The sequence below is a fragment of the Mustela nivalis genome (assembly GCF_964662115.1).
Source record: "Mustela nivalis genome assembly, chromosome: 9".
Lineage (NCBI taxonomy): Eukaryota > Metazoa > Chordata > Mammalia > Carnivora > Mustelidae > Mustela > Mustela nivalis.
In genome coordinates this window covers 28919476-28939460 of record NC_139028.1, presented here as the reverse complement: position 1 = coordinate 28939460, position 19985 = coordinate 28919476, and the positions used below count along the sequence as shown (strand labels likewise).

Here is a 19985-nt window from a genome sequence, read left to right as displayed (position 1 = left end):
TCTGAAATCTGTTACCAATTATGCAAGGGAACAAGTGCTACTGAGAAAAGGAGCTGAATATGGGGATTCACCCTCTAGAAGGTCACCTTCAGTTAGGCAAAGACATTGTCAGGGGGATTAAATTAACAGATACCACTTTCACCCCCCTGTGTAAATTTGACCAGCAGGCAGTGTATTCGTGACACTATTGGACATCGCATTTGAGAGAAGTACTGAACGAAGGAGGAATTTTCTGATAAGAACCTCCTCTCTTTTAATTTAAAAGTTTCTTAGCTTTCCTGCCATGTGCGCCTACAGCAGTGGGACAGAAACCTACCGAGAAAAAGAACTGGGTACCATCTCCCTACCAGACTCTTAACTTCTACTTTTGTGTGAGTTTTTCTTTTTTTTTTCCCTCTCAGGAGAGAAACATATCTTTAAGCAAGAGAAGATACTCCTTAAGTGTTAAAGTTGGTGATGTGTGTAAATAGTGTTTTAGGAAGCCTCAGAATAATAGATAGTTCTGGAATAGCTTAGTTCAGTAATTCCAACTTCTATCCCCTAGGGTGATTTCAACATCGGAGCCTTCTCTCATTCCCTCCGCCCAGCTCCGCCCAGCCGGGTCTTGCCATATTCTTGAGAAAAAGCTGTGTCTCTGCTGAGCGGTGGGTGAGCTTTAAAATGTTGGTCTTCTCCAGGAACCTAAAATCACCCCCAACAGTCTTTTCCCCAAAAAAACTTCCATCATACCCTCTGTGCTGACCCTCCCGGACAGGGCTGTGGTCTCGCCCACCTGCTCCCACCTTCTCTGTAATCACTTTCCATGAAGTGGAGCCTTCTGATCCATTTGGGCTCCCCACACCAAATCTGACACCTAATGAGCTTCAAGGTTCATTTCTCGGGCACAGGATCCTCCAAGGGTCTCACTGCCAAAGAACTGGACCGGAAAACAGGCTATCACTACAGACACTCACCATATATCCCTCCCTAGACTTTTAAGCTGGAAAATTTTCCTGGAACTGTGTCTGGGTACAGAACCATGGGAATGCTCAAAACGAACACATAGTTGTCTGAAGCTATAATTAAGACATCGAGAACGTCAGAGGGTGTAGAGGAGAGCATCCCAACTCTGAGACTGACCTTGTCAACCTTAGCTTAGGAACCCCTTCTGGAATGCCATCAAAATGGGTCATGTTGCCCAAGAAAGCACTTTCTCCAAAAACCCCTGAAGGCATCTGACTTCAGCTTGAAAATCACTGCCAGAGAGCAGTTTGAACTCACTGTTCACTGTTTGATTATGCAAAGCCTACATTTGAGTCATTTCACCAATGTCATACTTGTTGTGGGTGATTTGAAGACAAAGACTTTTCTGTATGTTACTCGGTAACTGTGCAAGTATTTTGGCCCTCCAGATGTATACCTCACCTGTTTCAAATGCTTTCCGGGATTTTCCATCACGCAAGGCAGCTTTCCAATCTAATATTTATATCATACTTTACAGTCTGCACAATGTTGTCACAACCATATTCCCATTAGATCCTTAAAACCTCACTGTGACACAGGCACGCGTGACACAGATGGAGGAGCAGAGGTGTACTTGGCTAATTACATGACAGCAGGGAGAACCCACGATCGGACCATCCGTACTTTGTGTGCACTACATCTTGCCGCCTCAAAGACAGAACTGTTTCCGAGCTCAAATTTTTTCATAAGCTAGACTGCCTCTGGGGTAATGCAACTGGATGTACTTATGTCCTCAGAAAGTGTAAATAAAAACCCAAAGTGTCCAAAATTAAGGCAACACCATGTGATGTGAATATAGAATATCATTTATTTAAATGTGCCCCTGAGCTACATAAAAGGCCTGAACTCTGTCTGACCCAGCTAGGTCGCGCTGGAGGTCCCTTCACTTCTCCGGGCCTCAGTTTCCCCCTCTGTCCACACTGGATGCAAATCTCTTCCACTCCCTCGAGGTCGAAGTCCCTTTTGCTCAGGCCTCTGAGGTGAAGTCAACGTAGGTCACGTGAAGGAGGCCCAGCCGGAGGCAGAGGAACCCTGGTTTACACCTGCTGAGCAAACCCGGGGCGCAGATCCCCCAATCCGACCAGGCCTCCCTCTGCAGCCGTCGCCAGGCCCTGAGCTGGTTGCCAGGGAGGCGCCGACCTCAGAGGAGGCGGGGCGCTGAGGTGAGTGCCCCAGAGGACTCCAGGGTGGACTGCGGGAGGTCGCCGCCCGTCCCCACCCGGTTCCCACACTGGCCAGCGCTGCTGCCCCCTGCCGCCCCTCGTGCAGCTCACAACCCGCTCCCAAGACGCATGCGCGCCCGGGCCTCCGCCTCAGCCGCTGGGGGAGGGGCAAGCCCAGCGCCGTAGCTGCTCCGCTGCCTGCAGGCCAGCGGGAGAGAAGCGCGCCTGCGCCTAATTAACACCGTTCAAGGACACCAGGGATTAGGTTGGGCTGTGCGCGCAGACCAGACCCTGGAGTTGAGAGAGGCCGTGAGCTCATCCTGGAGTCTAGACTGCTGGAGCAGTGATGCTGGGTGCTTGTTAAATTTCCAGATTCCTGGGCTGCCTCCCCCGCGGCCTGGATAAGACCCAGGTATGCATTCTTAAAATCACCCCCAGATGGTTCTGTTGTAAGTGGTCCTCAATGGCTGGACCACCCTCCCAGCTCAATCAATGTAGGAATCGGAGCATAGACATGGAGAAATGACTGACCCACGGTCATACAGAATGACATGCCAGAGCCCGGTGTGGAACCCGCATGCGTAGACGTGCACTCACATGCTTTCGCATCGTGTTCCCTACTTCCCCTCCTGACTCATTTTCAGGGCACGTTTGTTTAATCAGTACCAGGCAGACGGGGAGGCAGTTCATTCCCACTGGTTGAGCTAACGGAAGAACGAAGTCCCTTTCTCAGAACACCGAAAACCCCATCCAGCCGCTCCAAATCAAAGCTCTACTCCCCGTTCTGACTCTGACATTGGACCGGTTACTAAGGCACCCTGCAATGTGCCTTGGGGCTGGGGCACACTGGGGAGAGCTGAGCCCACCCAAAGGAACAATGGCCAGTCTAGATGTGTTTGTCCCCTCCCCACAGACACTCTTATCAATATTAATTGTGAAAGTCATTGCATATGGCATCAGAAGGGTAACCCAACAAGAATGTAAAACGCTCCCTCATCTATATGCATGTGTGTGGAGTTCGGGGCGGAGGCGTGGGGGGTTTGACCCATCCCTGTGTGCTCGATTCTGGCTCAAGTTTAGGAGTGTTCAGTAACAGGCAGTGGCCCCAGTCCAGGACAGCTGGATCATATGTGCTGACAGCCACTTTCAATGGCCCTGGATGGGGAAATGGACACTCCCTTGAATACCCTCACGAGAAGCTGCTAGGCAGGCACCAGGGATAAGCAGAGCTCAGATCCCTGCACACGTTCACACCCCTGCTGGAGTCAACAGGTTGTCCCCCACTCTCCCCCCCACCAACACCCAGGTCAAAGCCTGGGAGACAAAGCTTGCCCCTGTAGAGTGGAGAGGGCTAGGGGCTGCAGAGGCTGGGGCCGTATTTGTTTTCAGACTCCCCTTCTCCCCTAGGGAGAGAGCGGTTAGCAAAGTAATGCCAGCAGGCTTTTGAGAGAGCAGACAATTCTATGCCCAGGGATGGTCCTCAGGACTGTTCTGTGGCCTGAGGATGGTTGCTTGCAAGGCTTCTCCAACATTCGGCCCAGAAGTGGGTCATCTTCCCCTGCTTCTCCCAGATCTCTGCCCCTCTTTATCTGTCCTGTCCCAGTCTCACTGTCTCAAAACCTCAAGGCTGCAACTCTTTCCGAGAAAGCCAGGAACACAGCTGTGAGTCCCATTCCCTGTGGGGGAGTTGCAGCTCTCCCTTCTGGCTCCAGATGTAAAGAACAGCTGTGGGGGTGGAAAGATGCCCAGTTGGCAGCTAAGCAGGGCCTGGGAAGATGGAGAACAAAGCAGGGAGATACAGGCAAATGGCAGGGCTCTCCTAATTCTAGAAACCCAGGGAAAACAGCATTTGTCCTCTGGCCCGGCAACCGGCTGGAAAGGCCTTGCCAAATCCCTCAGACGTGGCCCAAACCCTGCCCATCCCAATGCTGGCAGCCTGGGCCACTGGGCAGGACCTTCTGTAAACTCCATTTTATGATTCCCACTTAATCTGAGAAAGGAAACTTGGCTTCCTTTGTCTTACTCCACCCCTGTCCTCAAACACACACCTCCCAGCATGAGGTTTCAGAAAGGAAGGCCTGGAGGGGGAGAGAGAGGGAGCGGGGAGAGGAGGATGGGTTTCGGCCACTCCCATCTGGCATCCTCTTGCCTCTCCCTACCTTTGGGATGTAAACCAGGATGCAGAATGCCAGGCTGGGTGTCCAGCAGACAGCCCACTCTGGGTGCCACCTACTTGCCTGCTTCACCAGGGTGACAATGAATGACTTGGCACCAAGCACTGGACCCAGTAATGGTTTCTTGAATGACCGTGGCCTCCTCTGGGTCCCACAGGGTCCCAGAGACACTGCTGGTCTTTACCAAGCCTGTCTAGTGCTAGGAGAGGGTGCCTCCTGCCATGACCCACTTGCCCCCATCCATGTCCTCCCCAACCTGAAGGACACAGGGTGTTACAACTGCTCCCATTTTAGGAAAAATAGTTTAATGTTAGGTTTCAAACCTCTTTTCTAGATGAGGCCCCATTCTCTGTGGGACCCCCATCCCAGTGCTCTTCCCATGCCTGCTGGGAGGTAGCAATCCCTCTTCGAAGGGCACCCACCCGCTCCAGACGCCCCTGCCCTCCTGGGAGGCCTGCTCTGGGGCTAGGCTTTAGTAGGCCCTGCACTTTTGTGTTTTTATCAAAAGTGGGCAGAACACTGTATTTTGCCCCTTTTTTGACGCCATGGGACCAGCCCGTGGCACGTTCCTACCCTTTAATTAAATAGCCCATTAAATAAGCCCCCGGCACTGGTGGAGAGGGGGCACCACGGCACAAAGCCCGTGCCTCCGATGGCCTCCAGCCACCCCGGGGCCTCCACCCTGACCAGATCCAGCCGCCTTGAGAACAGCCAGGGGCACGGCCCTGACTCAGGCCCGGCCAGTACCAGGACCCCTCTCCACACAGGGGAGGGGGAGTCCAAGTGGGTCACCAGGCACCCCACAGCCACGGATGGGGTCGTTCAGGCGGCAGAGTGGGCAGACGGGTGGATACAGCTTCTGCCCCAGTCAGAAGAATGTGAGGTTCTTGACTACTCCGATCTCCAGCATCCGCTTGATGGCCAAGGCCTCCTGGGAGACATTGTGGCCTGATCCCTGTGGAGACAGCCAAGGAAGCAGACTAAGGGACTCCCAGGGACCTCCCCGACCCAAGGAGCACTCTCTGATGCTCCCCACAGCCCCTGCACTTCTGGGAGCTCCCTGCCCTGGGCTGGCTCCCACAAGGACAACACAACCTGTATGGCCAGATACTGAGGACTCCGGCCAGAAGATCAGGGGTCTGAGTTCCAGTTCTGACCCTCGAGCAGCATCCGAGCCCTTAGCACCACTCTCACCCCCACCCCAGGGGTCCCCAGCTCTGTCCCAGCCAGCTTGGAAGCAGGGGCCGCTTACCGCCATGGACTTGAGTGTGATCTGTTCATAGTAGTGAATGGTCTGCTTCCTGTTGTGGGCGTCTGGGTAGCCAAAGCCGGCAATATGCACCAGGTCGCAGAGGTGGAGGGCCAGCGTGATGGCCAGCAAGCCGGTGGTGGGCTTCTGAGAGGGTTGGGGGGGTAGGTATTAGAGGGGGCCCTGCACCCATCCCCGCCTTCTAGGCTAGCACTTCGCAACAAACTTTCACGGAAATGTTCTTCCTCTGTGCCGTCTACACTGCAGTCACCAGACACATGCAGCTTCTGGGCATGGGGCTGGTGCAGATGCACATGAACTGACACTTTCACTTTATTTAATTGTATACTTAATTTAATTAACTTAAATTTAAATGTAAGTAGTCACAGGTAACTCAGGGACTCCAGGCTGGGGAGACCGGCCCAACACGCCTCGGGGAGGGCTTGGGAGCCCATGGGAGGGCTCGAGGCTTGGGCCTCGAGGCAGTGATTCCGCGTTGAGCGTTTTACCCTGCAGAACACGAGTGTGTCCGGTCTTCACAAAAGCACTTGGAGGTGGACACATTTTACAGATGGGGAAACTGAGGCTGACAACTTTGTTCAAGGAATGGAAAGGTTCTGCTCTCTGCCTTGGAAAACCTCACCGCTCTCAGAAAACCTGGGGGCCCCCCCACTCATGGGCTGTGTGGCCCTTGATGAGGATGGGCTCTTGCCTTCCCTGAAGTGGGGACAGCAGCACTGTTCCCACCCAGCTTATGGACTGCTCTGGGGGAAGGAGGAGACCTACTTTCTCCATCCCTAATTTGTCCACGGGGATGGGCAATGTGATACCCTAACCTCATGAATCTTGCCTTCCTTTTTTTTTTTTTTTAAGATTTTATTTATTTATTTGTCAGAGAGAGAAAGTACAGGCAGGCAGAGAGGCAGGCAGAGGCAGACAGAGAAGCAGGCTCCCTGTGGAGCAAGGAGCCCCATGTGGGACTCGATCCCAGATCCCTGGGATCATGACCTGAGCTGAAGACAGTCGCTTAACCGACTGAGCCACCCAGGCGTCCCGAATCTTGCCTTCCTCAGCTCCAACACCCTGCCTTCCTGACCGCTTCTGCCGCCCACTCCCATTTACGAACCACTCCCTGGACCAGCCCAGGTTTGGCCCAATGTCCCTTCTGAGCATTGCCGTCATTTCATCTGTCTCTTCCTGCTGGGGTTTTCCCCTCCTGTTGTTCTGACTACCACTACATTCTTACCCAGTTCACATGTTCGCTGAACCACATTCCCGGGGCCTGCTAGACCGCTCTGCCTGGTCACGGGCTCCTAGAACCCGCCAGACTCCTCTCCCCCTGAATTCCCTATATTAGTTAAGCATGTTACCACCCGGCCAACTGTCTAAGCTAAAAACTTAGAATTAGGTTGAATCTCTCAACTTCACCTGCAAAATAAATGGTGTTGCAGGAGGTCACTAAAATAGCCCCCAGTGACCCCTGGGTGCACTTGGAACCTACAAACCTGAGACGTAGGACATGACATTCAATTGCCCTATAGGTGCCATTGGCCCTAAGATAGAGAGAGCATCCTGGCAGGCTTGACCTCATGAACTGAGCTTTAGCATCTTGGTCTAGAGGTCGGCAGTGGAGGAAGTCAGGGGTGGGACGCGCAAGAAGGATTTATCGTGCTATTGCCGGCTGGAAGGTGGAGGGGCTCTCTCAAAAGAAACACACACAATCTCTAAGAGCTGAGGGTATCAAGGTTGAAAGCCAGCAAAGGAAACGGGACCTCAGTCCTGGAACCGTAAGGAACTAAATACCTCTGACAAGAAGGACCCTGGAAGTGTGTTCCCCCTACCCCACTCCAGCCTCCAGATAAGAATTCAGCCGTGCCCCGCTGGGCCACCGAGGGCCAGAACTATGAGTTTATCAGTAGGCAGTACTTAAAGCCACTCAACGCTGGTGGTTTGTTAGGCAGCAATGCGAAGCTGCTATATCCAGGGCATGCCTGCCATTTCCCCCTCCCACAGTCAGAAGGTGGGTCCTGGTTCTTCTCTTGTCTCCCCGCTCCAGCCTTCCCCCTCTGCCACACACCCGATCAGGGGCATAAAACGCCTCCTTGTTGCTCCCCTCCACTTCATTTGTGCTAGAACTCAGTGCTGGAGGAGCTGATTGGTCTTGCCAAAGGAAATACCCTTTCTCCAAGTCCCTGCCTGATGGGGTCCATGACCCCTCAAAGGCCTAACTCCAAGACCACCTCCTCTGGTTGGGGGCGGGGGGACTCCCAGCAGAGGTCTGCCCCTCCTCTCAGGTCCTCCAGCATTGGGAACAACTCCCTACTAGGGCATTCTGCCACGCCATGTTGCAACCTGTATGTTTATTCTGCTAGACTGAGTGTCCTCAGGGCAATGTGCATGTCCTACACCCCAAGCGTGCAAACGTGGGGCCAGGGACTGAGCAGCCACAAAAGAAGGCATTCAAACTAAGTTGGATCAGAGTAGATATTCAGTGAGGAATAAAATTTTTTGCTGAGAAATTTGGCAAATACAGTGAGCATCCCCTGTGTACTAATCTCCGTGATAGGTGTGTTATATAATTGTGTTTTTAAATTCTACAAGGGCCTTAAAAGGTCAGTACGAACACTGAACACCGTCCTCACCACACAGATAAGGCTCCCAGTGGCCAATCTGCCCAAGGCCACAGAGTAAGAGGCAGGACAGCCAAGTCCTGGCGATGTTTACTAGCTATCTCCGATGACTACAATCCCACACGGCCTCTCTAGGGGTTCAGACGGCACGTGTGGAAGTCCTTGGGAAGGTAGGGCTAAAACGCAAACCACAGCTTGCAGAACTGTACTGTGACTCCCCAACCTGACACATGGCACGGAAGCAGGGCACACGAGACAAAACGAAGCTCAAGCTCCTTTAATTCACTCTGATGAATCCATTCCAAGATAAGATCACAGATAAAGTGACCTCACAGCCAACTGCAGACATTCTAAAGTCAAGGCCACAGACTGTTCCAGCAACTCCCTAGTTTATAAATTCTGACCAGCGCCTGCCAAAGCCTCTAACTCTGGCCCTGATCCTTGTAAAAACGCTCCCCTAACTTCCTGCTCAGCAGACATCCCCCCCAACTCTCCCCGCCCATAGCCAAATACACTGGACTGAATACAGGGGTGTGGGGGGGGGAGGCCGTCTGGGGGCTGTTCAAATGCAAACTGGGGTCTCTGTTGTTACTTTCCCCCTCTTGGGGTCCTCCAGGGCTTCCCAAGCCTCTAGAAACATCCTGTCCCAGCCTCTGGCTTCCCTACCCGCCACCCACCGCCACCCACCGACACCCCAGGCACCTGTTTAATCTTGCGCGGCTGCTGCATGGGCAGGCTTAGTAGCTTGTCCGCTGCAATCTCCATGAAGAAAGGGTTGAGAATCCGAACCTGCCTGGGGTTGACGTCCCAGATGAGGGGAGGCTGCTTCCAGAAGCCCTTTCGCACCTGCGGGGCATACGATTGGAAGGGAGAGATGGGTTTGTGGGCACGCCTGTTTCTCGAGTCCAGCCGGGCTGTGCTCAGCAGGCAGATGGGGTCCATGTGATGGCGGAGGCCCCCAGGAGTGCAGGGTGAACCAGGAGGGACGTGGAGGCCAGGCCCGCACCCAAGAGGGAAAGGGCGACCAGAAAGGAGTGGGGTGAGGTGGGAGGACCCTACTGGTGGTGGGCGGGGTGGGCAGTGACAAGCTGTGTAGGGTAGCGGGTCCAACTACTGCCCACTTCCACCAAACAGGTGGAAGGGGCTTAAGCGTGGGGCTGCGTAAACCCTTGGGGAAAATGCTCGATGGGACGGACCAGTGTCAGCATCTGACTAGATGAGAAAAAGACACAGGGGACACCACCCAGAAGGACAGACCTCCTGTTCTAGCCTACACCTGCCTGGAGAGGACTACTGACCAGCTGCTTTCCTCCCAGGTGTCTCACTGGCACACACATTTTCTGGCAGCTTCCCTGGCCCGGGCAGCCTCAAGCTTGGAGTGTCCACCGCATGCCCGCAGTTTGTCAGACCCTGGCTGCTGTGGTGGCTTCTCAGAAGCCCCACAGAACACGGAGTTCACACCTTCCCCTCCTGGGCTCTTTCACAGGGCAGACATTGTAGACCGTGAGGTCCTCAGACAGGCAGGGTCCCGTCTCGGAGCCCCGCCCCCTCCCCTCCCTCGAGTCCCCGCTCACCCTCTTCTTGTCACTCAGGATGGTCTCAATCCAGTGGAAGTCCATTGCCTTGAAAGCTACCAGGACGAGGAGTGTGTCTGGGTTATTCTCCACTTTGGGGTTGAAGTGGGCGGACTCAGGGTAGAAGAGACGCATGGTGGTCTTAGAGCCCACGTCGCCCTCGTAGCCAGCCACAGGGGCATTGTTCAATCTGAAAGGCCGGGAGGAGGAGGCCCGTCACGTGGAGGCCCACGGGCCTGTTGACAGTCCCTCCCAAACAGAAGGGACGAGCGCCCAAGCTACAGACCTGATGACCACGTCGTACTTGTTGATGGCGTCCCCCAGTGAGCTGTTGCGAAGCCGGTGCCCGTTCCCCACCACCACGCAGCGGCGACACTTGAGACTGCAGTGGGAGATGGTGATCAGCCCCCGGGGAGACCCCTGCGCCTGTGCTGCTTAACTCCTGATCTGGGTCTGCCTGGGGCCCAGCTTGGGATTCCTTCCCAAGCTGCCTCGGCCTCTGATCCCCACAGAGCCGGCATCTCCAAGGAGTCCCACTTAGGGTCCTGCTGACTCCCCAGCTTTCACGGCAGAGGAACTGAGCAGAGAACAGAAGGTGGAGGAGGAGAGGAGGGAAGGCTCCTAGTGGGGTCTAATAAGAAATCCCATTTCAAAGCCCCCTCGCCTACCCAGCTCCGCATGTCGTCAGGGCAATACCCTGCCTGCTCCGGTGCCCAGATGCCCAGGCCCAGTTGCCGTGGATACTGGCGTCCCTGCCTCCCCTGGAGACAGGCAGGCTGGAAAGAAGGGTCAAATTGGCCCCAGGGGAGCAGAGATAGGAAGCCTCGCTGGGAGGTGCTGGCCCATGACTATCTCTGGGAGGCAGAAAGGAGAAGGTGCCCAGACTCGGGGCAGGGACTGTCTCCTTACCTCTGGATGCTCTCTGGAATGGAGTGGCTGGTAATGGCTAGAACCCGGAGGAGCAGGTCTTCTACAAAAAGATGCAGATTGAGAGGGGCCGATGACAACAGCCAGCTTCCCAAAGGCTGCCAGCTCTCCCTCCACTGCTCCTCAGAGCCTCTGCTGCCCCCTCCTCCCCTGACCTCAGCATCGGAGCCTGGTTCAAAGCGTGGGCACTGGGACCATGAGCAGCAGAGAGCAAGAAGCAGCGTGGCCGAGGTGAGCCCACCATGCCTATTCACCCAGCCACTCTTACCACTCCCTTTGGTCCCGTAGGGCAGCTCATAGGCAGACGGTGTCTTGACCCAGAAATAATCCTTCAGCTGCAGGAAGATGGGCTGATCTCGGGAGTAGCTGCAGAGGTGAACACAGGGCCGGGATGAGAAAGAGATCAATCTTAAAGAAGCCAGAAGCCAGGGTCAGGTCAGGCCCCTGAATAATATTCTATATGTCATATATAGTAGTATGTACTATTGTATATAATAGTTATTATATATCATGTATTAATATAATATATATAATCATATGATATTTTAGTGATATAATTATATGATATTTTATGGTATAATAATATATGTTATATAAACTATATATTTATATATTTAAATATATTAAATACTTTAATATACAGTAATATATATTCATGGTTATGTTTTTATATAATATATAAAAGTATAATATATAATAACATTATATATAATAAACACATTATTTATAATATATAAAAGTAAGGTATAATATATAATATTTGGGGCCCCTGAAACCTCCAACTCAATGTATAAATTATATTTATGGGGCACCTGGGTGGCTTAATCGCTAAGCACCTGCTTTTGGCTCAGGTCATGATCCTGGGGTCCTGGGATGGAGCCCCCCGTGGACCTGCTTCTCCCTCTCCCACTCCCCCTGCTTGTGTTCCCTCTCTGGCTGTCTGTCAAATAAATAAAAATATTTTAAAAATTATATTTATATATTATATAATATTGTATATAATAACATAATTATTCTGTCTTACTATATTGCTTATATATCTGTATGTTCAAGGGCCTCTCCTCCCCTCACGGGTCACCTAACCCATGTCCACTAACACGTTCCCCTCCATCTACGCCAGCACTGAGGCCCCCACCCTCTGAAACTCCCCACCCACCTCACCCTATGCCCGCCCCACCTCAGCCTTAAGAACTTACTTGCCAAACAGCTTAGAGGCCTTCCTCTCCACTTCCCCCTGGAAGCATGGCTCCTTCTTCTCTGGGATGGGAAAATAAAAACTAGAGACAGACAGGGGAGGAGGCAGGAGCTCCAGTCAGACCTCTCCGGCCCAGGGGCCAGCGTCCCAGGCAGCCTCCACTTTCTCCCATGACATAGGTCCCCAGGTCCCAGCAAGTGATGCACAGGGTAGAATCATCTCAACCCAAGTTCACTCTGAGACCAACTCACAGCAGATCCAGCTCTCCTTTCTCTGAGCAGCTCTGATGAGGCGTTACAAACCCTGCACCCCGAACCCACTACCTAACCTTCCTGGAAGGATTTCATGCTAACAGCTAAAGGAAGGGGCCATACCCTCGCCCTCTGAACCCTCCCAGGCCCACTAGGTCGGCCACCCCCTGACACTCCATCCCTGAGCCCATTGCTGAGAAGAACCAACGGAAGGACCGGGAAGCTGGGCCCAGAGCTCCAAGTACCTGTCTTCCCGGGAGATAGAATACCACACCATGACGACCAGGACCAGAGCCAGCATGGCCAGGAGCTTCCAGCCTGCAGGGCACATGCACAGAGGAGCTAGAGGCAGGGACAGGCAGAGACAGCCCCAGGCCACCGACCCTGTTTTGGGCCCCTGCCACCTCCAACTCAAGCAGACCCGGTCCCCGGCCCTCGCCTGGCGGTGGTTTTCCAGCACCGGGCTTGAGCCTGTGTTTCTATGGTCCTTCAAGATGAGCAGAGGGCCCCCTGGCCATCTGTCTGTCCCTCCACAGCCCCCAGCGGGTCGCAGATGCTGAAGACTGCTTCTGGGGGGCCCATCCTTCAGGGTCAGGGAGCCCCGGGACAACACTCACGGGACTTGCTGATCATGTTTCTCAGCGGGTAGCAGGGTTCCTGGGGAGAGCTGTCATCCCGGCTGCCTCGGGCCACCTAGGAGGTTAGGAGTCACAGGTGTGTGGTCAGCTCTGGAAACCTTCTACCTAGAGCCTGGAGGACACAACCGCAGCCTGCCTTTCCTTCTCCAGAAGGCACAGAGCTGCTTCCGGGGTGACCACCCAGAGAGTAGACATCCTCTAATCCCTTGAAAGCAGCATCTGGGGTCCAGGTGGAGCAAGGGAACCCAGATCCCACTCCTCAAAGATGAGGTCCCACGCCAGACTGGCCTATTCGAGCTTCCCTGGCGTGGTTTCTTGGTCCCCTTCCTCAGTTTAACCTGGGAGGGGCCAACTCCAGGACGCAGATGGGAAACTCTACACAACTTTGCCATGGAAGTGAACTGTACGGGGCTATGATTTGTATTTTAGGCAGCCGACATTTATCATGCTCCGCCATCCAAAGCAGTCCCTTGTCTCTGCTACCACCCACCTCTACGTCCTCAGTCTCACCACTCCAGCCAAACAGATCCACTCTGGCCTGCCACTGGGGCTGTGAATGGTCCCCAGTTCTTCTAGATTCTTTTTTTTTTATTATTATTATTTTTTAAAAGATTTTATTTATTTATTTGACAGAGATCACAAGTAGGCCGAGAGGCAGGCAGAGAGAGAGAGAGAGGCAGAAGCAGGCTCTCCACTGAGCAGAGAGCCCGATGCGGGGCTCGATCCCAGGACCCTGGGATCACGACCCGAGCTGAAGGCAGAGGCTTTAACCCACTGAGCCACCCAGGTGCCCCAGTTCTTCTAGATTCTAACTAAATGCAAACAGGGTCCAAGCTCTTATCCTCCCAGTGCTGGGGGCGGGGGTGGATGGAGTTCCATGGAGGCAACTGTTTAAATGGGGGGGCGGGGCATTGGTCAGAGGAGATGGGAGACACTTTGGCATGGCAAGGACAGGGCTCTGGAAGGGGATCAGCTGCTAAACACACATAAGCAAAGAGGTCCCTACACCCAAACTCAGCCAGGGCCACACTGCAGAGTCACAGGGGAAACAATTTAGGCAGCCTGCACAGAACACCACGAGGGGTGGGATGCCAGGCGCCATTTCTGTCATCCACACAGTGTTCCCCACCCCCGTCACCCGAATCAGAAGTTACCCTGGGCGGCTTCCTGCAAACACAGATTCCAGGGCTCCTCCCGGGGTTTGCTAAATCAGAGAGGGCGGGACCTGGGGCAGGCATTTTCACAAGCAGCTCAGGTGATCCTTGGGATCCACTGGGACAGGGACGGAAGCTCCAGCTCTCAGGGAGACCTGGAAAACCTCCAATTATTTCCTCAGGGCAGGAGACAGCATCAGGATGAGAGCTGGTTTTTGTTACTAATCATAAATCAATTATCCTGAACACTGTCCTATTATGGAGTCGATGCTCTGCCCCCACGCTCTGCTCTGAGTCCACAAACACCAAAGAATGAGAGTCTTGGCAGGGAGTGGGGGGAGGGGTGTGGGACCAGAGCCAGGCATCCTCAGGAGAGTCAGGAGCGCCCATCCCCAAACCCCAGCAGGGATGGAGGATGACCCTATCCAGTAAAGTTCTGGATTTGTAGTTAAAAGACATCAGTGAAAGTCACGGTTCTAGAAGCTTCCCTGACCCCTCCTCCGAAAGTGGCATGCCTTCTTCCTTCGGTCACTGCCAAGTCATTCCTCACCCTGGCACGATCCAGAGCACTTCTCCTGATCTATACTGAGCCTAGTTACTTACTTGCTTGCTCTCTGTCCTCCCCACTGGAGTTTGAGCTCCGTGAGGGTACCAATGAGGTCTGATTCCCAGCATCCAGCACACGGCCCAGCACATAGCCAGTGCTCAGGAAGTACTACTGATGACTGGCACATTGGGTTACCTTGGTGGTGGTGGTGGTGGTGCGGTCACTTGTCCCTCTCTGACCCTCATTTTCTTTGGCTGTGAAACTGGGAAGTTAACCTAAAACATATTTTAGATATATAAATATTGTGTAGAAATATTTATATATTTGTATTATGGAGACGATGTTCTGCCCCCATGCTCTGCTCTGAGTCCACAAAAAAATATATATTTTGCAGCTCAAAATATATTTATCACATCAGCACCATGGGCATCACTAGGGCACCTTATTAGAAATTTATAATCTCAGGGCACCGGGGTGGCTCATTCAGTTAAGCATCTGACTCTTGGATTTTTGCTCAGGTCATGATCTCAGCATCATGAGATCGAGCCCACACTCAGTGGGGAGTCTGCCGGAGTACTCCCTTTTTCCTTCCCCCTGCTTGTGCTCTCTCTCTCTCTCTCTCAAATGGATAAATAAATCTTAAAAAAAAAAAAAATGCATGCTCTACTGCCCCTCCACACTGAGAACATGAGGATTTGCACTTGAGTAAGATCACCTGATGAGTCACAGGCACATTCAAGCCTGAGAAACACTGGTTCAGGTGGATGTTTTTGACCTTGACTGACAGGAGAATCGCCTAGGGTGCTAACATTTTTAAAAAATAAGAAATAATTAAGAGCATCTGGGTCGTACACCTTGAAATTGGGACTTGATGCGTCTGGCCCAGCAGCGGAATCTGCTCGAGCGCCTCCAGGGATTCTAACAAGCTGTGAGAGTTCGGAACCACCGAGCAGGACAAGGGCGATGAGGATGTTCGCATGACGGCCAAAGCAGGCCACTAGGGCTTTAAGGTGTGCCTTCTGACTCAGTGGGCAAGGCTGGACACGAATTCTAACCAGCTCCCAGGTGATACCCGGCCGCTCTGCGGGGAGCACACTCCGTGCTGCAGAGCTCCACACCAGGACCCTCCCAGCCCTAACACCTCCCGACTTCATGAACCTCACCCTCTCCTCCCTTCCATTCTGTCTTCGTCATCAGGACTCACTCCATTTCCTGGCAGCTCCCTTTGTATCAGTAGGTCATAACACTGCTGGCCTGACTAGCCTAAGGCCAGGACCTGAGGAGTTTAAAAATATAGAGAGGCCTCGGTCCCAGTCTCCAAGATTCTGATTTAATGTGTTAAAGGCAGTGTCCAGGCATTCCTAAGTGAAAAACAAAACAAAAACCAACTCCCCTCCCCCACCTCTCTTAAGGGGAAGCCAGCATAGACGCGAGCACATCGAGCGAGCTCCACAGTAACTGAAAGACACAGACTCGACCGCCCTCCAGGCCCCACCGGGGTGGTGGAGACCTTTGGCAGCGGGAGGTGAACAGCGGACTAGTCGGATCCCAAGCAACACGGAAACTAGCCCCCTTTGACCTGCTCCCCAGAAAGCCTGCCCGGCGATGGACGTCTTGGTTCCCAAACGGTGTTGGTGTGTGAGAAGCAGACTGCTGAGGCTTAGAGTTTGCCCCAAGACCCCCCCCACCCACCCAGTCTGGGGTGTCATCAGCCCAGCCCTCCCCTCCCTGGGCCAAGCCCTGACCAGAGTCCGGCAGCAACAGACATTCCCAGTGCCCGAGCTTGTCCGGTGGCGGCTGCCCCAGGTGGACCCACAGCCTTCTCCCAGCTGTGGGCCGCCCCGCATTATTGACCAGACCCCTGGGTACGAAAGGACACGGGGAAAGTCACAGGACAGTACCTGGGCCAGAGAGCAGGACTCCGCTCCACTCATGTCCAACATGCAGCAGCTCCTGCCTGCCACCAGCCACCAGGGTGACCAGCTTCCCCGACACACTAGGCAAAGCTGACCCTGAGGCAGGAAGCCCGCGGGCTCTCAGGTGCTCTGCTAAATAGCACAGCAGTCCCTCGCTGACCTGAGACCGTGAGCACGGCCCCGGACCTCGCTGGAGGGCAGAGCCCAGGGCACAGGGTGAAGCATGAAGGCCCCCGAAGCAGCTGCTGTGCCTCAGGCTGGGTGGACACTCGCCGCCTCACACACAGCAGGCACCCACCTGCTACCTGAAGCAGGAGGAACGGAATGCGTACCCGCCCAAGGGCACAGCGTGATGCCAGGTCCCTTGGAGCCCTGGGGCCCAGCTAAGGGATAAGGTCAACTGTCCCCGAGCAAGGGTCTGGGAAGACCAAGGCGGGGAGAAGCAGAAGCTCCGTTCTTATTGGTTCAGAGACCTTGAGCAACTCACATAATCAATGTCACTGTCCCTTTGTTTCTGCAAGGAAAACACTGGAGCTGCCTGATTGCCCCATCTCGACTCAGCCAGCCCTCCTGTTCCCTCCAGTGCTTCCACCGGACATCGATCCCCACTCCCCTCGCCAGGACCCTTCCGCTCAGGGATCCCCCTTCGCCCTGCTTCTTCCCACTCTCTCCCCCTCACTCCTACTAAACAGACTTCGATCTCCCCCCACCACCCCAAAACAAAGCCCTCTCTGCTTCCACCTCCTCTTCGGGCCATCCCTGCATGTCCACCTCCGCTGGTCACACTTCTGTATCGGTGCCCTATCTGACCCCACCCCGGCTCCCACCGGGATTTTCATGCAGAAATGGCTCCTCCTCCTCCTGAAGCCATCAGGGGCCACGCCAAACCTGAGGAACGTCTATTTTCTCTGCCTCCTACTCTGAAGCCTTTGATACTGTCGGCCAATGCCTGTGGCTTCTGAATCAGGACTCTCCCTGTTCCCCTCTCTTGGTGACAGTCTCTTCTGGCCCCAGTTCCTCTAAGGGCTGGCATTCTCCAGGGATCTGTCCTTGAACCTTTGCTCTCCCGCCTGTTTTTACAGGACAAGTTCATTCATTTTCAGATGTCTGCCCGCTGCTCCTACCCTGATGAGTCAGACCCTCCCCAGATCCCACCCTCGTGTTTCTGGTTGACGGTGGCCCTTCTACCTGCACCTTTCTTAACTCTCCACAATTAACACGTCCCCAGCTAGACCGCTTTTCCCATTCTGCCCCATCCACTCTCGTACCCACAGGATCATAAGCTCAGTCTTCCAACATCTGCCCCCGCCTCACGCCATCCCCACAAAACAGTTACTAAACATGATTGATTCTACCCCATTTCCTCATTCCAACCAGCTCACTGAGCAACTACTGAATGCTTGGCTTTGTGGGAGGCACTGGGGATGTGAGGCTTTACAAAACCCAGCTGAGAAGGGACTGGCTGGTTCAGTTGGAGAGGCAGGAAACTCTTGGCCTCAGGGTTGTGAGCTCGAGCCCCATGTTGGGTGTAGCAATTACTCACAAAATAAAATAAAGTAAAATAAAATAAAATAAAATAAAACCCAGATGCGGCATGAAGGCCACCGGTCTAGAGCCTCAGAAACACTTTATTTTTAAGATTTTTAATTAATTTGGAAGAGGGAGAGAGAGTGAGAGTGCATAAGCAGGGGAGCGGCAGAGGGAGAGGAAGAAGCAGGCTCTCCACTGGGCTGAGAGCCTGACACGGGACTCGATCCCAGGACCCTGCGATCATGACCCTAGCTGAAGGCAGGCGCTGAACTGACTGAGCCACCCAGATGCCCCTCAGAAATGTTTTAGAATACAGTCCTTCATCTCCTGGTCTTGAGACACAACAAGTCTAGATCCCATCCCAATTTATTTGCTTCCTAATTGGTCTCTTTGTCACATGTCTTTCCTCATTCAACCTCTTTCTTTGGAACTGCCAACAAACTATGCTTGCAAGAAATAATCTCCAACAAACCACCCTCCTGCCTCAATGGCTCCCATTCCTTAAGTGAAAAGCCAAAGCTCCTTAGTGGCCATCAGAAGCCTTTACTCTTGGGCCCTAGGTGCTGAAGGCATACCTTCCACCCTCTTCTCAAGCACACCGCGGGAGCTGCCTTTCCCCCTCCCCTCTGCCCACCTCTGCAGCAGGATACCCTAAGCCCCTTTCCCCCAAGGACAACCCCACTCCAGCACCAGTCCAAAGGGCTCTTCCTCTGTGAAGTCTTTTACGATATTTCTAAGAACCGATGTTTTTCTTCTCATCAAATATTGTTTATAACTTGCTTCTGGCACTTAACAAGTAGTATAATTTCATGTTATATAATTACTGCTTTTCATGTCTCGCCCACTATCTACTGACCTGAAACTGGAGGCTCGTTTATACCAAGAGTCTATCAGACCTGGATCACACAAGATGATTTATCCCCTAATACAATTTTATGTTATATTAATATGTGTTTTGTATCTGGCCCAGGAGATTATGACCTCTGTGGTCTGGGAGAGTTCTTTGTATTTTCAGACTCTATTATAGAGTTCAGAAGGTAGCTGATGTTTTGTAAACATCTGACACACAAGCACTCAGAAGAGATTAAACACGCATTACATCCCTTATTAACTACTAAAATGTACAGCGCACTTACCCTGTGGGACACCAGAAAGGTCCCCATCCCCTCGCCATTGCTTTGGCGACCAGATAAGTCACTGTTGTTGGGGGTTGTCCGTGCACTACAGAATGTTTAACAGCATCTTTGACCTCGACCCACCAGATGCCAGCAGGAACCCCAGTGCCCGGCTGTGACAACCAAATTGTCTCCAGACATTACAAAATGCTGAGAACTACTCCGCTCGACATTTTTAAGGGCTGTCCAAGTGTGATCTCAACCGTAGAAGTTAAGCACGATCATGCCCTACGTTGCAGAAAAAGGGACCCAGGGTTCAAGAAGGGTCAGCTACTTGCCTAGGGAGGTAAAGCTTGTGAGGACAAAGACTGCGACTCCGGCTGCTTGGCTCCAGAGCCCACGTGTCCAGCCCCCGACCCCCTATGGCATCAACAGATCTCCTGTAAGGGAACGAGTCCCTAGACTCCGTGGTCCCTGGAATGTCCAAGGCTATTCTTCGGAGCAGGTAACGGAAGTCGGTCCTCTATCAGATCCAAGTCCTTCGAATGCTTACAACAGCTACAAGCAGGCTCCCGTGCTCCCTCTCAGGCAGCTTCCTCGTGGGACACAGTCTCTATCCGATGCCGTGGCCTGGGGCTGCTCGGGAAGCTCTCCAGCATGACTGCAGTGCATACAACTGTAGCCACGGGATTAGCGCTGCTCTCCATCTGGACACCAGACTTCCAGGAATGCTGGCTAAGGCTGCGCTCACTTATCACATCACATCCCTAGCACGGGACTCGAATCCTTCAGCTGGTAAGCCAGGCCTCCTGGGCCCTAGCTCGGGTGGCTACCCTGTCCATCCCAAGAGGACTGTACGTGACACCTGCTTTCCCACATTTCCCCTTAGGAATCTAGGGTCATGTTTCCTCCAAGCTCAG

At 53.3% G+C, this 19985-nt stretch overlaps 1 protein-coding gene across 7 annotated transcripts in view; it reads right to left on the bottom strand.

Annotated features, from left to right (window-relative positions):
* Nucleotides 1–1787: 1787 nt before the first annotated feature.
* ST3GAL4 (ST3 beta-galactoside alpha-2,3-sialyltransferase 4) overlaps nucleotides 1788–19985 on the bottom strand; it is a 34749-nt gene continuing 16551 nt past the window's right edge. For 6 of the 7 annotated variants that reach the window (XM_082683930.1, XM_082683932.1, XM_082683927.1 and 3 more), the window contains 10 exons: nucleotides 12783–12858; nucleotides 12411–12483; nucleotides 11916–11996; nucleotides 10988–11085; nucleotides 10702–10762; nucleotides 10079–10174; nucleotides 9793–9982; nucleotides 8921–9064; nucleotides 5592–5735; nucleotides 1788–5294 (listed from right to left, as the gene is read on the bottom strand). In XM_082683930.1, the coding sequence (XP_082540056.1) occupies nucleotides 5208–5294; nucleotides 5592–5735; nucleotides 8921–9064; nucleotides 9793–9982; nucleotides 10079–10174; nucleotides 10702–10762; nucleotides 10988–11085; nucleotides 11916–11996; nucleotides 12411–12483; nucleotides 12783–12798 (990 nt within the window). In that variant the 5' untranslated portion in view covers nucleotides 12799–12858 and the 3' untranslated portion in view covers nucleotides 1788–5207. Of the gene's footprint in view, nucleotides 5295–5591; nucleotides 5736–8920; nucleotides 9065–9792; nucleotides 9983–10078; nucleotides 10175–10701; nucleotides 10763–10987; nucleotides 11086–11915; nucleotides 11997–12410; nucleotides 12484–12782; nucleotides 12859–16405; nucleotides 16517–17161; nucleotides 17358–19985 lie in introns of those variants that run through there. The other variant, XM_082683928.1, reaches the window with a different exon arrangement.